This window comes from Aedes aegypti, chromosome 1 (genome assembly GCF_002204515.2).
Source record: "Aedes aegypti strain LVP_AGWG chromosome 1, AaegL5.0 Primary Assembly, whole genome shotgun sequence".
NCBI classification, from domain to species: domain Eukaryota; kingdom Metazoa; phylum Arthropoda; class Insecta; order Diptera; family Culicidae; genus Aedes; species Aedes aegypti.
The window spans coordinates 111,727,542-111,748,065 of NC_035107.1; the positions used below are offsets into that span (position 1 = coordinate 111,727,542).

The 20,524-nt window shown below is 36.3% G+C and overlaps 2 protein-coding genes and 1 long non-coding RNA gene across 3 annotated transcripts in view; 1 reads left to right on the top strand and 2 right to left on the bottom strand.

The window, feature by feature from the left end:
- The window catches only part of LOC5570704 (O-acyltransferase like protein), a 70,657-nt gene extending 69,097 nt beyond the window's left edge, over positions 1–1,560 (top strand). The window contains exon 10 of the mRNA XM_021845286.1: positions 1,248–1,560. Within this exon, the coding sequence (XP_021700978.1) occupies positions 1,248–1,475 (228 nt within the window). The 3' untranslated portion in view covers positions 1,476–1,560. The remainder of the gene's footprint in view (positions 1–1,247) is intronic.
- LOC5570703 (EP300-interacting inhibitor of differentiation 3) lies at positions 1,557–5,952 on the bottom strand. The gene is made up of 3 exons (XM_001659246.2): positions 5,468–5,952; positions 1,983–2,498; positions 1,557–1,878 (listed from the first exon to the last, which is right to left on the bottom strand). The coding sequence occupies exons 1-3, from the start codon at positions 5,783–5,785 to the stop codon at positions 1,795–1,797; spliced, it is 918 nt and encodes a 305-aa protein (XP_001659296.2). The 5' UTR covers positions 5,786–5,952; the 3' UTR covers positions 1,557–1,794.
- A 10,459-nt stretch (positions 5,953–16,411) lies between these two features.
- On the bottom strand, positions 16,412–20,051 carry LOC110676637. Its single transcript, XR_002500590.1, has 2 exons — positions 19,740–20,051; positions 16,412–16,533 (listed from the first exon to the last, which is right to left on the bottom strand). It is a non-coding gene; the product is annotated as an uncharacterized LOC110676637 (long non-coding RNA).
- Positions 20,052–20,524: the final 473 nt, after the last annotated feature.

Consider the following 20,524-nt stretch of genomic DNA (forward strand, 5'->3'; position numbering starts at 1 on the left):
TGTTATGTACTAAATATTCAACAGAGATGGCGGAACAAGTCGGGAAAGATGCGATCGCTAGAATGTTTGGCTTTATTACTACCGGATATCGATATTTAGTGCATCACTATTCTTCACTGTAGATGTTTTTCACTAATACATTTTGTAAACTTGGATATACATACAGCTTTCTGGGGAACGGTGCATTTTGGGGAACGGAATTCTGGGGAATGGTTTTCGAGTAAATTTTATAAAAAAAATTTTCAAGACCTTTTCCTTCGGTGGCCCATACTGCCCCTATTTGTCCATCTAAACTACAGTTGTTGTCGAAACGATGTGGTTATTATAGACAGACAGGGTTGCTAAAGCTGATGCTGTTCTCAGAAATGTTCCAGCACGTCACAATTCTTAGATACTGGTCCCCAATGTTGTATAAAACACTGTTTTATTGATGTTCACATGAAATTTGAAGTATGATTTATCAAACTTTTATGTGATCTAATCCACCAAGCATGCAATATATGGCTTTAACTTTCATTTTAGATAGAATTTGACTGAAATTGCACAGTTATATTGAAATTGAATAGATTTTTCCAACATGCTTGCAGTCTCCATACATAACTCTTCGTTTCTCTTATATGGCAAAATACAATACTTTTCTAAAACATCAAAACATAACTTTTGAGCATCGAAAGTGATAGGAACTTTGTTTATAATAATTGCTATACACAATAAGTTTGAATTCTATTTTTCTAAATTAAGCTAATAAATTGCCATACAAGTTGGCTGAAATTGTCAATTTTTGCATTTTCAACAACCAACATCTCAAAAACTAGACGTGCTATGATATTTTTGGAAACGGCAATAGATTCAGCAACTCTCAATTCGATAAATAGCGGTATTTTGGTGCTTGAGACGTGTTCCGCAGTGTAATTTCACTCATAATTTGTCCATCTTTTTAGGTGAGGATGCTTCGAAGCCAAACTAAAAAAAATCAAGGGCACAAATCTTGAAAACCAGACAGTGATTTGAGCTGAAAAGTTAATAGACACGCTGGTGGTGACCAATCGCTCAAGTTTTCAGCTTCAGGCTGTTTAGGTAGTTCTTGAGATTTGTGCTTTTCAAAATTTGAGATTTAGCTTCGATGCATCTTCACCTTAACACTCACAATAAGTTTAACCAATTTATTTTAATCTGTTGTCGAATTCCGTAACTATTTATCTCCCTAAACCTTTAAATAAACGAAAACTTGCTATTTTATTCCACAGTTCGACTTCAACGAGTACGGTGTAATCTTCCTAGCATCCTACCTGTTGACGGTCCTATTCGAGACACCCTACAGCAACATCAAACGGCTGCTGTTCGACAAACGCCGGGAAAAACAGCCAACGCCAATGCTTCACGACAAGCAAAAACAGCTGGACATCTCCGTGAATAGCAGCAAATCGATCATCTATTCTGCCGATCCGATCGCCAAGGAGTTGAAGGATAGATGAAATTTCGAACACAAAGAAAAAAACATCAGGGCCTGGCGCAAGTGAAACTAGTGTTAAGCAATAAAAAGACTTACAGTGATATTTATCTTGGGTAGTTTTGTGGTTTATTCTATAACATATCTTATCCGAATGCATAACAGTTCTGGAGTTTAAAATACTTATAGGTATAGCGACGAACTAAATAAAACTCAACATATTGCGAATTCGATTCCTTGACATAACTTCACATCAACGAATCCCTAATCCAGGGTATAAACAGCAAATAAAGGAATGAAGGTTTGTTTTATCTTCTTCAAAAACTAAGTTAGATATACTTAATTTACTTCTGCGATTGGGTCATGTTCAGCTCTTCACGATTCAGGATCAGCAAAGGTTCGTCGACTTGGAAACGCTCGATCATTTCCTGAGAATTACGATAGAAATATTTGTAAACTTTCGAATTACGGATTGGTCAAAGCAGTTAAGACATGCTTGAACACGCAAAAACTTCTTCAGAATACAACTTACCCTCCACTTTCTTGTGTTCAGTCCGAGAATGGCCTGTGTCGTTTCAGTCATCCGCTGAGCTTGTTCGTTTTCCTTCTGAGTCGTGGGTCTGATGATCGGATCGTGATTGGGGTCGTTCAGCAGAGCTACTCGCCCGTCGCGGATCAGGAACGAAATTTGGAACGCATTGTCCACCGTATTCATGAAATCCTCCGGATCGATAATCAACTCAAAGTACGGTATCGGTTTGCGTCGCTGCTCGTAGATTTTCAGAATCTGGTTGAAGATCAGATTCAACTTTTGGGCGCTTTTTTCCTTCTTCTGGAGCTTGTCCACGGTGTCTGGTTTTTTGGCCTCCCCGTAGTCGGTTCGTTGCCTTTGAGCGCGCTGTTTGGCTTCCTTTTGGACTACCACGGGTTCGTGTTCGAATGCACCGTACAATGACTGGCTGTGCTTGGACATGTGGAAGACGGCCGCTGCTTCCCGCGTGAGCTTTTCCCAATTCTCGATACCCTGCTCGGAATCGAAACTGGACAACTAAAAAAGCGAAGAATTGTTATTAGTGCTGTACCGATATCGGTAAGATTAAACATACGAGCAAAGGTACCCCGGGGCAAGTGAGAATACGGGGTAAGTGGGGCGTTTCATCATAGCTCACTTAGCAAAAGTTTTTCATGGGGGTATTCTTCTGGAAAGTTGAAGATACAATGACAAGGAATGTATTTAGTACTAAAAATTTTGTTATTTTTATTACCATGTGGTTCATGTAACAGTTGTCCATTCAGCGCCATTTTCAACTTAAATGACAAATTGTGACACGTTTCACGTCTTGCATTGACTCGTTAAAAATAAATGTGTTATAAATCGAATGTTCATCTGTAAGCTACAATTTTAAGTATTATTACAAGCTGTTAACGATAAACCAGTATTTTGTTTTCATTTCATATGAAATTTTTGATGGTCTATCTTACCCCGTTTGTACCTGGGGTCAGTGATGGAAAGTGGCGAGCAGTTATACTGAACTGGAACAAAAACAAAACCAAACGCTCCCGAGCCTCAGAGCGCTGGTTTACTCGCATCTGTCGTGTTCCCGAGTAACCGAAGCTGAAAGTGATTCGCGAGCGTGTTCGGAGCAGTTCAGAGTCATGTTGTGCTTTTAGGAAAAAAGCTGCTTCCCCTCCGAGATTTATGATTTCCAAGGGTTTTTGACTACACACTAGTAGTTTACTGTCGATTTGATGGGTTTACAATTAATTTGTCTGTCAAAACCATAATAAATCACACTTTGCTCTGTTACTCGCGAGTAGACGTTCCCGAGCTTGTTACTACTTCTTTTGACATGTTGTCCCGAGCAGACGGGTGCGGACTTACTCACACTTAGCCAGTTCGCGAGTCAGTGATGTTTGTTATGCGTTGGTATACACTCGTGAGCTGCTTCGTGATGCGAACTTTTCCACCACTGCCTGGGGTAAGTGGGACTTATCAAAACAAAAACCAGAATCAAAACTTATCGTATACGTTTCATACATTTTCTTAGAGAGTAGCACTTAAACATTCAAACAAATGATTTTTATCAAAAACGATCAATCTCAAATTATACAATTGCATAAGAGGGAGAGGAAAAGTTTTATTATTCTTTTTTTTTTTTTTTTTTTGTATGGTATTCAGTTGGAGCTGCTGACAGCTTAACTTGTCAAGGCTGAACCCTCGGTCAGGCTTTTGCCAAGTTTCCCCTCTACCAGGACCAATACTCAGACGGACTAGGCAATGGCGCCCACATGAACACTGTTTTTTTATTAGTATTGTGACGTGGTAGTTTTTGAAAAGTACCCATATTCCCTTGCTTCTGAAAAAAGGAAGCATTATGAAAATCAGCAGCTCCATTAGAATTTGTTTGAAATAGTAGTGTAGAATTTGTTTGAAATAGTAGTGCATTACTAATACTGTCTAGTCGAAATGGTTTTGAATAATTTGTCATACAAGTGCTATTCTGATTACTATTGTCTTTTACGTAAGATTAGAGTCTTAAATGTCAAGTGTCGTCAAGTCTTAACAAAATTAGGCTGTTTAGTAGTAGTTCTAGTTAATTTCATTTTTTGTTGTTAAAAGTATTTATTGGTCATTACGTTCATATATCCTTAAAGAAAAGAGTCGCTTTCCTTGTCTGTTCAACAATTTTTCGAAACTAGTAAGTGTACATGATCGATCTCAGCGTCTTACTTTCCATAGTCATTTTTATAGTGAATATTGAAGAGTAAAGTTACCTTAGGCTTCTATTACAGTCTCCTACAAGGTTCACTTTTCGGTGGCAAATGCAATACTTCACAACGCCTACTTTCTACTTGTAAATTTTGCGAAAATGAAGCTGGAATTAGATTATTTATACCGCTGTTACAAAAGAGGTATTTCTTATTATGGCAATGTAAAAACCATATTAAAATAAGATTGTCGCCACTTATTTCTACTCAGTGAATCTGCTAGTCATTTTCCTAAGAGTTCCTAAGTATTCCGTACGTCGTATATGATAACGATGTATCTAGCTAGCTAATAGTAAGAGTGGCTACGGATGATTCTGGTTAGCAAAAGGCAAACTGAACGTCACCAATAGTATTAATGTCCACTTCGAATAGATTAATTATTTGAAATGGGCATCAATTCTATCAATGACGCAGAATGTCCGTTGGATCACATCCGAGATATTATTGCGTCTATGCCATATGAATTATGACGCGGCTTTAAGCAAAAAGTGCCAAAATGTGATACCACCACTACAGGTTACGCCTTTGGTTTCCATCATATGGGCTAATGGATTATGCCCTCCCATCGCGGCAAGGTCGCATAACCAAGGGGAGGGATTTATAATTTTGTCAATTATTGATTGTTTATGTGCTACGTTTGAATTAACAACTTATAAATGACATATTTTGAACATATTTAATTCCTTTTTACGCTTTTATTGAGGAATTTTCATTTAATATTAAATGTGAGATGACACACTATTAAATAAAGGTTTTCTTCCTAAAACGTTACGTATTTTATGGTTGATCCCTTATGTACATCAAATATTTACCTAAAATTAAAAATCTATGATTTATCAATCCTATTATTGTAATGGTTGACTTACTGATGTGGATTGACGCATGAAACTGGATTGGTCCCACTTGCCCCGTTTAGCGAGGTAACTGCGTCCAATGGCTCATTCTAAAACTTTCTTCCAAGGTTTTCACAATTTCGAAATTATTCGATCAGTTTCATGCAAACACCAGCAAATATGTTGCCAAAATGTGATTGTGTTGTTGGATTTGAAAAATATTGACATTTGAAAATTTTATTGAACATTTTGTTGGAACTATCGTTTTTTTTCGTTCCCACTTGCCCCGCGGTACCTTACGAGGTATCTATTAATTTTTCACTCTGTGTCACGAATATAGAAATATTTGATTACCCAGTATTTTATATCTAATCCTAATTTAAACAAAAATCAATTATCAACATCGACTACTCACGATAATCCCCACGAACTCCTCGTCCAAGAATTCCGAATTGCCCATCCTCTGCATGGCGGCGTGGACCACATCGTGACTCATCCGGAGCACCTGGGCATCCATCAGCACCTCGGTGGCATTCTCGGCCCGATCCTTAATGCGACCCTCGTTTTGTAGCGCGTTGGACGTTTCCATGATTTTCTGCACGGCCTGGAACGTCTCCACCGGATCGGCCGTTTCCGCCCTCAGTCCCAGCTGAGCGCCCTCCTCCAGGAGCTCCTTGTACTTTTTCTTGCGCAACGAACGCTGCATTTTGGTTTGAACCTCTTCGCGATCCATCACGGGGTTTTGGGCAACACTTTAGCGAACACAAAATTCAATATTGATTCACTAAACTGAATAATTAATGCAGTATTAAACGAATAAAACAAGAATTTCGGACACTTCGATCTGTTTGAAAATAAACTACGCGCGCAAAAACAAAGCTCGTTCAAAAATGTGGTACACCATTTGAAAAGGTTGTAGAGCCTGGATTCGAATAAAAAAAGTTAGGCGTTCATTACATAATTATTGTTTCCTTCAAAATCATCAATGAATTATTGCCTTAAATGTTATTATAAGAGCTTAGTTTCGTTTACTGATGCTCTAAATGGATTTAAACATCAAACAACCAAACGATAAAGGAAAGTGTAGTTAGGACCGTTTCAAATGGATAGCTACGATAAACAATGAAAACGTCAGATGGCTCAGCAGCGACACGTGGCCCCTTGCGGTCGGTATTGGAAACTCAGTTGAACTGGGGGTGATGCTAATAAATAGGGGTATATATGTTTTAACACAGCGAACTCGACCATCGAAATCCATACATTTTGCCGAGTATTTTGCCTTATGCAAGTTGCCCAAGAAGTTATGGCACAAAAGGTACCTGTTAGAGCAACATCTATAGAACATTCTATTGACTGTTAAACGAGAAACTTGCGACGATCGAAGCGCCACCATAATTCATATAACGGAGGGTATTATAACTAACTTGGAGGTGATGATTTCGCAATTTTGAGGTTAACATCACCTCCAAACACTAGCGATTTTGCGGTGGGATGTTGACGTTTGATCACGAATAGAATGCCTCACTAATCGATTAATTTTTCATCGATACCTGTCTCTCTCAATCAGGGCTGCCACATATACAGATTTATCTGTATTACACAGATTTATTTATTCTGACACAGATTCAATTTGTATGGAACACAGATTTTCTTTCAACAATTTTTGTATTGACACAGATTTTTTTGTATGGGAATTTATTTTTCGATAAACACACTCCTATTGACTGTTTAACGAGAAACTTGCGACGATCGACGCGCCACCATAATCCATGTAACGGAGGGTATTAGAACTAACTTGGAGGTGATGATTTCGCAATTTGGAGGTTAGAATCACCTCCAAACACTAGCGATTTTGCGGTGGGATGTTGACGTTTGATCACGAATAGTCATATTACGCCGAGAATCGCAAGTCAGTCCCATCTGCTTTTTTGTCTAATTTAGTTTTGTTTAGTATGGTTTATACAAGTTTTCAACATATTGGTGATCAAACGTCAACATCCCACCGCAAAATCGCTAGTGTTTGGAGGTGATTTTAACCTCCAACTTTCCAAATAACCTCCAAATCATCACCTCCAAGTTAGTTCTAATACCCCCCGTTGTATGAAATATGGTGGCGCGTCGATCGTCGCAAGTTTATCGTTAAACAGTCAATATTCCTATGATCCTTCAGCTACACTAACGAGACTACATAATTGATTTGGGAAAATTTGAAAAAAAAAACACCAAATAGAATTGTTCTATATGATTCGTCATCAAACGTCAACATCCCACCGCAAAATCGCTAGTGTTTGGAGGTGATTTTAATTTCCAAATTGCCAAATATCCTCCAAATCATCACCTCCAAGTTAGTTCTAATACCCTCCGTTATATGAAATATGATGGCGCGTCGATAGTCGCAAGTTTATCGTTAAACAGTCAATAGGCAAATGATGATGCAAATTGTAAAAGTTTCATTGACATCCAAATATGTCCAAACAATCTCCTGAACTTTTTAAGTATTTGTTTGGATGGATGAATGGGACTGACTTGCGATTCACAGCAGTATATTGTCTATCGACTAATTGAACATGGGTTATTATGGCATTGCCTACGCTACAAATTTTTACAAACGTTTCCATGTTTTATACTGCACAGATGGTAGCGTGAATTTCCTTCATTTACTTTTGGAAAGATCCCTACCTACACATAAGAGAAGGAGAAATTCATAGAAATTTCAAATCAACAGTTTTCATACCTGTAATTATGGTTACATCATATTTAGAAATCATATTCATCTTTCAGTGCAAAAATTTGTTCCAATAGCGAAACTCAAAAAGAGGAGTAATATTTGAAAGAAGGGTAATTTCAGGATAGATAATGAAATACTATTGGGAATAACTTTCCTAATTTGCTTAAATTTATTCAAGAGCGAATGATTGTTCAATATAGTTTAATTTTGTATCAATGGACTCCAAAACAAGCCTGATGTCATCAGAAAGATTCAATAGAAACGTAAAAACGAAAAAATGAGAAATTTTTGGTTTCAGATTCATTGCGCCAAACGACTTTATGCCAAATGACCATTATGTCCTACCACCTGAAGGAATCCTTGTGATATTTTTTTTTTTCAAAGGAATTCCGTGAGGAATCTTGAAAGAAATTCTGGGATAAATTTCTGTAAAAAGATCCTGAAGGTGTCTGGGAGAAAGTTCTTGAATAATTCCTTAAAAATAACTGGAGCAATTCCTCGTAGAATGCATGGAGGAAACGTTCTTGGAATAATTTAAAAATATGTTTAAGAGTACTCTTTGGACATATGAATAATGATTAAGTTTTGGGAGAAATCCCTCATAAATTCCTGTCGATAGCATCCCCGGTAGAATTTCTATTAGAGTCCCTGGTAGAATTCCTGCTGCAATTGTTTCAAAGTCATTGGCCATTTTCGCCCTCAATGCATGATGTGAAATTTTTGTTTAAGGCGAAGTAAGCCGTCATTGAAATTTGTACGTGTCGTTGATGATCGTTGCTAATTCATCTTACGATTTCGAATCAAAGAAAATCAGTTGGTTTTGCACTGACACAGCTGAAAAAGTATCAGTATACTTTATGTATGTTAGCGCGTACAGTGATACTTTTTGAAGTCAATATAAGCTATCCAGACTGAGTTTTATCACTTTGAAATGCAAGCTGAAAAGTCATCATTGTTGCCAAAACGAATGACGGACTACATAGCCTTAATACATAATACATAAATATCTAGGTTTCCTGAGAAAAAAGGGGAAATATCCAGTTCTTACTCTAATAATTCTACGGTGAATTCTGCCAGAAGTTGTTTCTATTAATATTCTCCCCTATTTTTTATTGAAATTCTTCAAATGAATTCTTAAAAGATTCAATTCTTGAAATTTATCCAACATTTCTTTAGGGATTTTCCTCGCAGATTTCTCCAGCAGTTTTACCTTAAAAAATCACGGGTCAAAAGTCTTTCAAAAGTACCAAGATTTTTTTTTTAAACTACTGTCAAGCTAGTATTTCCCATGCATTTAAAAAAAATCACTTCAAACAATTGTTTAATTTTTCCAAATAATTTAATGCAAATTCAATACGAAACGTTGCACACAGGGAAAAAATTAAAACATACATCGTTAAAATGAAAATGTGAATTTTTGACGTTTCTACTAAGAGTGTTAAAAAATCTCATTATTGAACATAACTCACGTGATTTACACTAGGTATATAAACTAAGTTTTCTCAAAATGCTTTGTGAGGTAGGCAAATTTCTAGTCACAGATAATTTCCGGAATCGGCTATAATGTGGTCACTATACGAAGGAAAAAAACGCATCAGCGTAAACCTTTTGAGATTTTTTTTTTGAGATTGAATTGGATAACCATGTGCCCTGCATTAGATTAATCCTATAAATGACCATTTTCGGGTCCCCTTGAAATGTATGATAAAGTGGTTAATTTGTATCTTAATATATCTGTCAAGCTTATGGGAGCGCATTTTAGTGAATTATTATGTTTGATCTCTACTTTTCGAGAATTGAAACGATCTAGTATCCAACAAATCTAGAGCCGATTCTTCAGGGAATTAAGTCCTAGTGGCCTCATCCGGTACATTCTAAACGGTGCAAAACTATTCATTTATGATGTTGATCTTGATGATTTATTCAAATTAAAATGATTGCCATAGGAAATAAATAAAGATAACTTGCTACCCGACTTGACACAGTGACCCACCCGATTTACTTCGGCCACAGGAATCATCCAGAGTTTCTCTGGCCACTTCTAGAAACTGTATATGTGAACCAGTATACTAACAGAAAATATTTGAATCCATTAAGTATACGCTGATCGGTGAGAGTTTCAGTGTTTTTGTTTTCACTCAAGCCTATACGGGTTAATGTTACTCAAGATATTTCTTCTCTGCTTTCACCAAAACTGTGAGGAAAATTCTTATCAAAACAAACTTATTGGACAGTTCCAGCTACCCCAATTAAGTCTACATAATGATTTCACAAAAAAAAATACGTGTTAATAATTATCATTTGTTTTAGCAAAATTGTACAAGAAGTATAGAGAATACAAAAAAAGATATGAAATGTAATATATAAGTACTTAATAAATTAATCTGGAAAATCTAGCAGAATGTTTGCTTTTCCTAATTGTTTTAGAAACATTACTTTCAAATTTTCTCGAGTCGTGTAACACAAATTCACTTCATTTTTCACCTATCATTATATGCGTCTATATACAAAAAAAATGGAATGGTATGTGTATGCCACGCAAGGCTGGTACAGGTATATTTTTAGAGACTTAGTCCCTATGTCAATTCAATTCTCCAAATAGTCTTTTTTAATGGAAGGTCCATAAAGTCCTCTTTGTCCCTTTTATGTTTATTTTGCTTGCAGTGAGCCTGCAAAATAAAATCTAAAGACTTCAAAAAATTATTCAAATGATTTTCTTTTAACATTCCTCTAGGGAAAGTTTCAAGAATTCTGCTTGTGATATCTCCAAATATTTCTACTGGAACAATAGAGATTCTTGCAAAAAAATTTGGAAATAAAAACTACACAGCAACAATTACATGGAATGTAAAATTTCGTTATAATGAAAAATTTTACTACAAAAACATTGTGCTAACAAATGAATGAAACTTTAAGGAACGGAAAACCTGCTAACAGTTCAAAACTTAGGGTCTGTCTCATTTGGGGAATTAAATTAAAATCAAACTTAAATTTGACAGTTCGAAAATTATTTCCCCTCCAAAGAATCACCCGACTGTCAAATTTAATTTTTTTGTGGTCCAATTCACACACGACGGGTCTTACCGTCATTTATTTTTGTTTCTGTGCTTTTCGATCTGTTCCGATAGGGTGATGTGCTAGTATCCATCGTATTAGGCATTGATCAGTGAGAACTGCAATTTTCCCAGTATTGCAGTGAATGATGCTGATACAAACCGATGCCAAACAATTCTTTCTTAAAACGGCTTTAGCATTGTACAATAACATGTTGATAAATCTTGATCTGTTTTTGGAAATAATGCAAAGAAAATGCATCTTGTCGTATTCTCAATCCGTCGTATCGTTTTCAACTCCGTCGCAATCAGTTTCCAGATTCGTTTCCCAACTTACGGCTCACTGTGTGTATTGAGTGGTTAAAACACAACATATCAACGCTATAATAAAATGTTTTACTAGAATATATAGATCTACGGACATCTCCCTCCATTCCTTCAGCATGATGGAATATACTAATTTCCTTTAAAATTAATTGTTCGTCATCAAAATTCAGCTCAAACATATGAACACAATAGCTGTGTTCAACGAGCTGCTCGAACTTCGTTGCAACCACTTGCGAGTCAGCTTTTGGTGTTCATTGAGCCACTCCAACCTACTTCGAGTCGCTCGGGTTTGTGTTCATTGAGCCGAGTCCAACCAACTCCGAGTCGCTCGAAACAGGTTGGAAGCTAGAGTCCGAGCTAGTTCAACCAGCTCGCAGTAGCTCGTGTTTTTGACGTTTAAAAACGTAAACATTGAGAAAAAAAAGCAAAATTCCGAAGCGATACGGATTGTTAAGTGCGCGATTTTTTTTTCACGTGGAATTCCGGTAAATTAGTAAAAAGAGTAAAAAGAGCGTTCATTGAGAAAGCAGCTTGGAGTTGCTCGAAGTAGCTTTGACAGTTATTTGTTGACAAAAAATACGAGCTAGTACAACCAACCCCGAGCAAGTTCGATCAAAGTCATTGAACACAGCTAATTGCTTTTGACCGTACCATTATGGCATTTGCTCACAGTACAGCGAAAACAACACAATCAAAGGAATCGTATTTTTACGTCGAGCGTCGCGCACACATTGATGCACACAAGCTTTTTTTTTTCAGTACGACGGATTGAACTTTGTTTACATTCTCAATTATACGCGGCGGTTGAGGAAATTTCGTAAAATTTGGCGATTTATTAAAGTTTTACGGCGTGTGATTGGAATGAAATCCTTCAGTGAAGAAGTACGAAGGATTTCCATAGTGAAAATAAGTGCCCGGTGAAGTAAGTCACCCCCGGGGACGGAAAGAAACTTGTGTTGGAAAGTGGTGTGACTGATGTCGATCGCTAAGCATTTCTCTCAAATCGTGTTCGTCCATGCGATTTCGGTGAAAAAGTGTAAAGTGGATAATTGAACTGAAGTTATTTATCGAAATACAGTAGTTTCATTGCATTTTTGGTGTACAGGTGGACGAATCATGAAAGCTTTCACAAAATTACATTTGGAAAATGAATCTATGTTGCAGGTAAGTTGGAATATCTGCCGTAGTGGAACATTTTAAGTTTGATACGACGAACAGTAGCTCTTACGACGAAGTAGAACGAAACCCTACTGTTCAAAAACGTTAACGAAAAAATGTTATCACAAGCTGGATTATTATGTGTAGTGCTTCTAACTGTTCATTTCTACCTCTTCAAACATCGCGATGATAACTCAGGATATTTGAGAGTGAGTCTATTTTCATCAAACGAGGTAATATAATAATTGATATTATATTCTGCAATATTGACTGGTGTTGTAATAACATGAGATATTTTTTAGGAACTCGGTGTTAACAAGTATGCCGTGAATCCTCCATCAGCTCTGATGAGGAAAATTTTGAGTCACGATCCTGTCAGCATCAAAGAAAATCTTCGCGTTTCTGTGCAAGTGTTGCGAAGAATCATCACTTTGATGCCTGAAAAGCGCTCTGGTTGGGACCGTGAAGTGGAGTTATCAGTATTTTTGTACTGGCTAGCTGCTGGCACCAGTTACCGTGTAGCTAGGGTAAGCTTCGATATACCGCGGGCTACTGTTAAGAGAATTTGCACGAAAATGCTGAGCTTCTTCTTGGACGTGGTCATGCTGCAGGTAATTAAGTATCCAACAGGAAATGAATTGATTGAGATTGGAAGAAGATTTTGCTACCGTGCCAATACCGGAATTTTTGAACGAGTTGCTGGAGCAATTGATGGATCACACATCAGAATTAAATGTCCGCCGGCGCTTCATGACCAATACATAAATCGAAAATTGAATTATTCCATACAATGTCAGGCGGTGTGTGATAGTAACCACAAATTTATCGATATCTGTGCCGGGTATCCAGGGTCGGTACACGACACAAGGGTTATGTACAATAGCCCTTTGTATTACAGGCGTCTGTATCCTCCAGCTGGTTACTTTTTACTAGGAGACAGTGGGTACCCATGTAGCATACGTCCAATAGCAATTATTACCCCATTCAAGGAAACTGACCGGCAACCCCTAACACGGCAGCAAAAAAAAAAAAATCAACAATCTCCACAGCAAAGCAAGAAATGTTGTGGAATGCACCTTTGGGCAAATGAAAACCAGATGGAGGAGTATCTTCAACAAAGATTTGGAACTACGCATCGACAATTGTGTAAGGGTAATCGTCACCTGCTGCATTCTCCACAACATATGCATAAGGTACCGCGGGGTAAGTGGGTAAATGGGGTAAGTGAAAACAATTGATATATTTTACTGAATATGTGAATTAACGTTTTAAACTCATGCGTAAACCTTTGAGGCCATTGAGAACATTACGATAGGTAACAGATTTCTGAGATTTTTCAGCCATTTTCGCATAATAGAGCGAAAAATTGTTAACCTGTCAACTGTTACTCCGTAACAAGTTGGCGGCGCACAATCTTATTCTAATATTTTCAGTGGAAAAAAGTTGCGGAAAATAATTTCCTGTACCACTTCTTAGTTGTCCTCTGTGACAGTTTCAAACTGCAATAAAAAAAGTTTGAGAATTAATTCGACGTAGACCAAAAAATAACTAAATTTAAACACCGTCAATTTTCTTATCAGGTGGGGCAAGTGAAAAGTTTATCATTAGAGATTGAATTTGAGTTTTCTCTTTAAGTAGCCATAAGTAAACATGGTTCGCAATTATCATAGAAAACCATAACGTACTGATAATTCAAGAAACACTATACTCAAGCGTTAAAAGCTATTAGAAATCATGGAACTTCTCTAAAAGATGTTGCTAAACATTACAATATTAATATGAATACTTCGGGTAGCCAATTAAAAGGAAGACGTTGACTGAAAAGTTGCAATATTAGAGAACACACGGAAATCTCGTGGAATGTCTATGTAAGCTAGTTCAAAACATAAAAATGGGGTACAGGTCTATCCACATAAAAAAAGATTCTAACTACGTTATTGAAGGATTCCGTTTGATTTCTCCCGAAGAGTTATCCGACGTCATTTTCGACTTTCTCAAAAACAAATAACGAGCGGTGGAAATTCTTCCGAGCAGAAATGCATTTGCTGTCCTATAATGTAAGAACTAACATTGGAAATGTTGCAGTTATAATGTTGTCGAATCATTTCAACTAACATAACTGAACAGAAGAAAATTCAAGTGAAAAGAATTACATCTTCTTTGTTTACATGTTACTTATGTTATTGTTCATTGGGAAACCTTAACAAATGTTAAAGCTAATAGAAATCGTGAATTTAACTGTTTGTTTTTGAAATTATTGTTCAAAACGGTAAACTTTTCACTTGCCCCACTTTTGGGGCAAGTGAAAAGTAAGGAGACATTTTTTCAAAAACTTTTTCTGTATTTTTTTCTTTAATTTTTCACAAAAATCAATTTCAGCATGCTGCTCATATTTGGTGAAAGTCAAGCTAAAAAATATACACGACCTCATTTGTTTCAATTTAAAGTCTCTAGAATTTGAAGAATCTCAACTATGCGAATTCCATTACCCACTTGCCCCACGGTACCTTAGATGAAAACGATATAATGGAGGCTGAAGCGATCTTTGACATTGAGGAAGCAAGAAACGCAGAAGAATGGCAGGATGTCGAATATCAACCAATAAGAGACACAGGTGAAGGGATTGCTTATCGCCAGCAACTAGTACAGCAAATGACGGATTAGACAAGTAATTAATTTTGCTTTTTTAATGTTTATGTAGAATTATCTTTTTGACAACGTACACTTTACTACTGCTTCAAATAAAACCTAATATTCAAACTTAAATCAAATAAAACCTAATATTCAAACTTTGCTGAACGGCTCAAAACCGCTACGTATCCAGAACTAGAATAACTTGCGCATTTAAGTATAGCGTCAACCTTTTTTCTTGGCATAACATCACCACTAGAACAGAGCCTGTCTCACAGCTAAGTGTTCTTACGAGCACTTCAAAAGTTATTAACTGAGAGCTTTCTTTTTCGAAGTGGGCCTTGTGGCATATTAGTGACGTGAGACAACTGATGTTGATCAAATGAGAGCTAGTTGACTTTTATCTTTTCATTAAACTCGTCACATTTTACCCGACGCGCAGAATTATCACATAGGAAAAGTGTACCAATTATGGCCATAGTAGTTCCCTACTTGGCCATAAGTGTTTTCTCAGAAATTTTCACATTTTGAATATTTTTTTATTGAATGAATTTATTCAATCAGTCTTGAATTTGAGGGGTGCTCATCTTGCCAAGTCCTCCCATATAAGTTATTTTTTTTAACTTTTGTAGGAGAAGAAAAGACCTCTCTAGAACCCCAACTCCCCCACCCTACGTATTTACACCAATTCCGTTACCTCACCTATTTCTTTTCTTGATTCGTCTGATCAAATAAAATAATATAAGATTACAAAAGTTTGACTCACATTTTTAACGTGTATTGAATGTAGCTTTAATACATTTTCACAACTGTTTGTTGCTGAGAATTTTTTTCTTAGAAAAACAAAAGATGTTTTTTCATATTTTTAAGATTATGATAGAATAATAATTCATGAAACAGTAAATGCTTAGAAATTTTTTTTTGCGCTTACTATAATGAAGACAAACAGAATAGCGTTTAGTAACACTTTAAAAGGTAGGTACATTGATCGATAGCACACTTATGATATCCACATTTTAAAAATTATGAATGATCAGAATCATTGAAATAAAGGCACGTTAAAATGTCTAACGGTTTGTGTTAATAATATTTAGCTTATGCATCGAGATCTGATTCAGATGAACTTGAGTCATAGTATGGAACCTCGATGTTTTGCGCCTGAGCGATGCACTTGAGCAAAGAAAAAAATTTCTGCCCTTCTTTCCTCTTCCTTTTCGACTCTTTAACGAAATGTTCAAACATTTCTTGTTGGGTAAAACGATTTCGTTTTCTAGCCAATTTCTCAGGCTTTTCCATGCCCTCAGAACTCGTTCCTGGTGCTGTAGACTCGAGACTTCCAGAATAAGATCCTTGTATCGACGAAGAAGGTCCAGCCTCTGACGTATCCTCATCCAGGATACTCTGTTGTTCAAGAGGCACGTTTCTCGAATTTTCAACGATAACGCCGCAGCTATTGACTACTAGTGGGGGGTTGATCGTGTGTTGGGTGGACATGAACTCGTGCATTTGATTGAAATGTTCCCAGTCCTCCGGAGTCTGCTCGCCATTTTCCGTTGCCCCACCAGTAGGAGGAGTGATCAGCAACTGAAAAAAAAAAAACAAATGTATAGTGTTCATTTAGTACCTATATTTTTTTTTAATAATATTCAAAGGAGTAACATAAGATTAGCCGTACATATGAGTATACTATATGAATACTCTAATGAGCCCTTAATATCATTACAATAATAATTTTACAATACCGAATTGAATTGGTTTATGTTGAATTAGTCGAAAAGTGAAAGTGCTCTATAATTTAAACCAGAAAATCGGATTTTTTTTTTTTTTGTTGCAATGCACAGGGACACATTTTTATATAAAAAGTTTACCGTCAAACGTGGTGACTTACAACTAGACGCGACCTGCAACGTTTGGTAATTCATCACTTTATTTTGATCTACGTGGACGTACCATATTTGCCGCGGGTCAAAAAATTCTAAATTCAACAAACATTTGTCAAAATCTGTCCTTTTTTGTTGAAATTTGAAGCTTTGCTAGCTCAATTATTATAGAATTAGGGAAAAATCAGTAAAAATGTGTTAAACGTTTTTTCTTTATGTTTGAATGACTTTTTGTGGAACACATTAGGTTCCTTAATTGACGCATAAATGTTTCAATGTTACTAATTTGACGCACTATGTTCCTTAATTGACGCACTAAAAAATAATTGCTAAAGTTTAAAATATACGAGAGTTTTAGTATTCAATAGTTCAATTAACTGAAAAAGCGCTTTAGATTGAACGTACAAGTTGGAACTTTTGAAAAAAGTTTTGAAAGACGTCTTCCGGTAGTACTTTTGCTATGGGTTCAGTAAAAGTTCAGTAGAAAATAAAACTGGTGATTGAGTTCAATCGATAGTTAAGAATTTTTGTTTTGTTTAATGTATTTTCGGTATGATACCAAATAAGGGAAAGATTTGGAAACAACGATGCGCTGGAACGAGGAAGCAAGTTGCAAAAAAAGGAAAAATTGGTCGAAAACTAGAACGAAAATAATCGATTCCAAAAATGGTTGTTTGAGAATCCTCATTACTTATAACACGTGAACTACGCCTACTTGTTCCATGTTCTATGTTCCTCATGGACCGCGGGACAAATATGCGTAGAACCAACGGCAGTATGGGCCTCTAAAAAGATCGAGAACCATATATGAGGTCATCCATTAAGTACGTCATGTTATTAGGGAAAAGGAGGTGTTCTGCAAGATGTGACGAATCATACAATTATTTTTGAAGGTTTCATAAAAAAAGTGTGACGTGGTATGTTTTTGTGACACGTATCTCATGGACACCTGACATTGAACCAACACCAACACCTCACCTCCTGACATATTTATTGAAGCTTCCTTGAAACATTAGGGGACGTCCATAAACCGCGCTAAATTGTACCATTTTCAACCCCTCTCCACCTTGGTCACATTTTTTGTATGGAAAGTGTGAATTATTTGTATGAATCTTTGTGTTTCCCTGAACCCCTCCTTTCCATGAAAACGTGACGTAATCTATGGATGACCCATTACATGTGATCACATAAAGCATTGGATTGTTCTGCGGACGGATTTCTTGAACGCAAGTACCATAAATATTTCTTTTCCTATTTTCGATACAACAAAATAGCAAATAATAAGGAACATTGTGTGTCTAACTTGACGCACAAGATTTTCATACAAAAATATTTCCTAAACTCTAAAAATAGAAAAAATTCGACGTCAATTCATGAATAAAAGAATATTACTCGCCGTTTGTTGATGATATTGCTGTAAAAGACCACAATATTTTAACGAAAATTGATTAACAATATTTAGCACATTCACTAAGGAATGAAAAAATTGACACATTTGTCGAATGCATTTTCAAATAAATTTTGTGTTTCAGCTATTATTAATCTAAAATAAACTTTTTTCAATTCCAATACTTCAATAACATGCAAATAAAGATTAAGCAATAAACTTTCGAGTGCTAGTCTAAACTAAAATTATTTTATGATAGAATAAATTAGAAAATGCGTCAAGTTTGGACCCGCGTCAAATATGGTACGTTCACGGTAAATAAGTATTTTTTTAATGGAACTGTAGCAAAACCATATTAATAAAAAGGTGTGTTTTAAAAACTACACCTTTGCGTGATGACATGAAACACTCAGTTTTCACGCAATTTAAATTTAGACTGAAGAGGAATATTTGTGAAGAGCTATTGCAAAATTATCGTTTTATAATAAACAAAATAAAAACCAGTAAAATATACGTATTATCATAATTAGCAGAACATTTGAAATAAAAATGAATTAGAACTTACACATTTTTACCCAATTTTACCCCTAACGACGGTATTTACAATTTATAGTTTGAAGAATAGCAAAAGCATCATAGAAAGACTGTGGCAAAATCATTAATGTTTATGCAATTGGCAATATTTATTATTTTTCTACAATAGCCACTTTCTATAATATGTTTATTTTCACATGGTAAGGCCATGGTTGCCACTAGATTTTTGAAAATGTCTGGAGATCTGGGGGGTGTATCATTCCCTAAATAAAACTCTTTTGGCAGTCATTTTGTTTTGACTCGGTTTATAAAAAAAAAAAATACATGAGCAAAACAATGTCAGGTTTTAATGAGATTCTCTCATACAAATTATAAAGATCGGTTAAGTTCTTCAAGGAAACTCAAAATTACAAAATTATGTTTTTCGAAGTTTTTAAGATCTCTTTACGGCCAGAGTGGAACCAAACGCATGATTACTCATTACTCAAAAACGATTGCACCAATTTGATTCATTTTTACTTGTTTTACACAACAGGCTCTCATCAAACTATTGTTTTGAAAAGCGAGTAACCAATCATGAGAAACATTCTAAAGCCTGCGTTATTAAAGTAAGTATGGCTACACGTCGGTCTATATAGTCTGGCTGAATTTGAAAAAGTCTTGCAAAATGAGTAGTTTGTCTTTTTGTCTTTTCTTCGATTAAAAGTCTTGCATTAACAGATTAATCTGGCATAATGGCAACCCTGGGTAAGGCAGACCTTAGCTCGTCATCCTAAAAATAATAAAAATGCTTTCGACTAGAATAAAGACAAAATAAAATTGTAGCTCGCCATATGATTTAAAACTTAGCTGAAAATGACCTATAATTGAATCGCCTTTGCAAAAAAAAAAATCTTAAGAAGGATATATGCGGAAATTCATTTGAGTAATATGCTACGCAATGCATGATCTGAATGAAAGCGAATTTGTAGATAAATATTAATTCTTACCTTATACTTTCGAGTTAAGTTGGACCACTTAATTTTAACCTGCTCAGCAGTGAATTCATGCAGTCCAGCTTTTTCCTGTATTGCCCTGTAGGAAAATAAAATAAAACTATTAAAATATGAACAGCAAATAGAATAGAATTTATATCGGTTTTTAACATAAAATTATATGAGCCCAGGTCAGAGTTCTTCCTGCCTCGGCATTTGCACAACTTTATGTGGTCTTCCTTCGGGGAAGCTACGCGCCGCATTTGTGGCAACTCTTCAATGTTAAAACCAGAACGCAACCAGAGCGGAATGGCAACAGAAGCAGAACCGGTTTGGCCAGCATGAGTTATAACATGGTTGTCGACTTGTTCACTTTCATTCCTTAACAGCTCAGTCAAGATGGTGTGATTCATTCTGGCCGAATCGGTTCCGTTTCCGTTCCACTGTCATTGCGTTCGGGTCTTATCACATAAGAATCAACAGCAAACGAGTAGCAAAAAGCTCGGCGCTACCCATACCGAACCTTTTTTAGCAACAAACCTCTGAGAAGATCAATCAGGGAGTTTGGGATTGACGTGTCGACCCACCAACACCAGCGCCATACATTTATGTATTGAAAGAATGGACCTAACCAATGGTACAAATCTCCTAATAGGTAAGGAATGTGCCTCTGGAGTCGGCCTTCTAATGGGCATAACCTTTGACATCAGACTGTTTCCTCCCTGGAGCAATCTTACGGTATTCCTTCAGGGAAGAACCGTATAGCATTTCAATAGAAGTAGCCTGGGTATGCCGAGTTT

Coding starts and splice junctions, on each gene's coding strand:
- LOC5570703 (XM_001659246.2), bottom strand. CDS start 5,785: ATGGATCGCGAAGAGGTTCAAACCAAAATGCAGCGTTCGTTGCGCAAG. Junction 2,499..5,467: donor AGGAGTTCGTGGGGATTATC/GTGAGTAGTCGA, acceptor TCGCTTTTTTAG/TTGTCCAGTTTCGATTCCGA. Junction 1,879..1,982: donor TGAACACAAGAAAGTGGAGG/GTAAGTTGTATT, acceptor CGTAATTCTCAG/GAAATGATCGAGCGTTTCCA.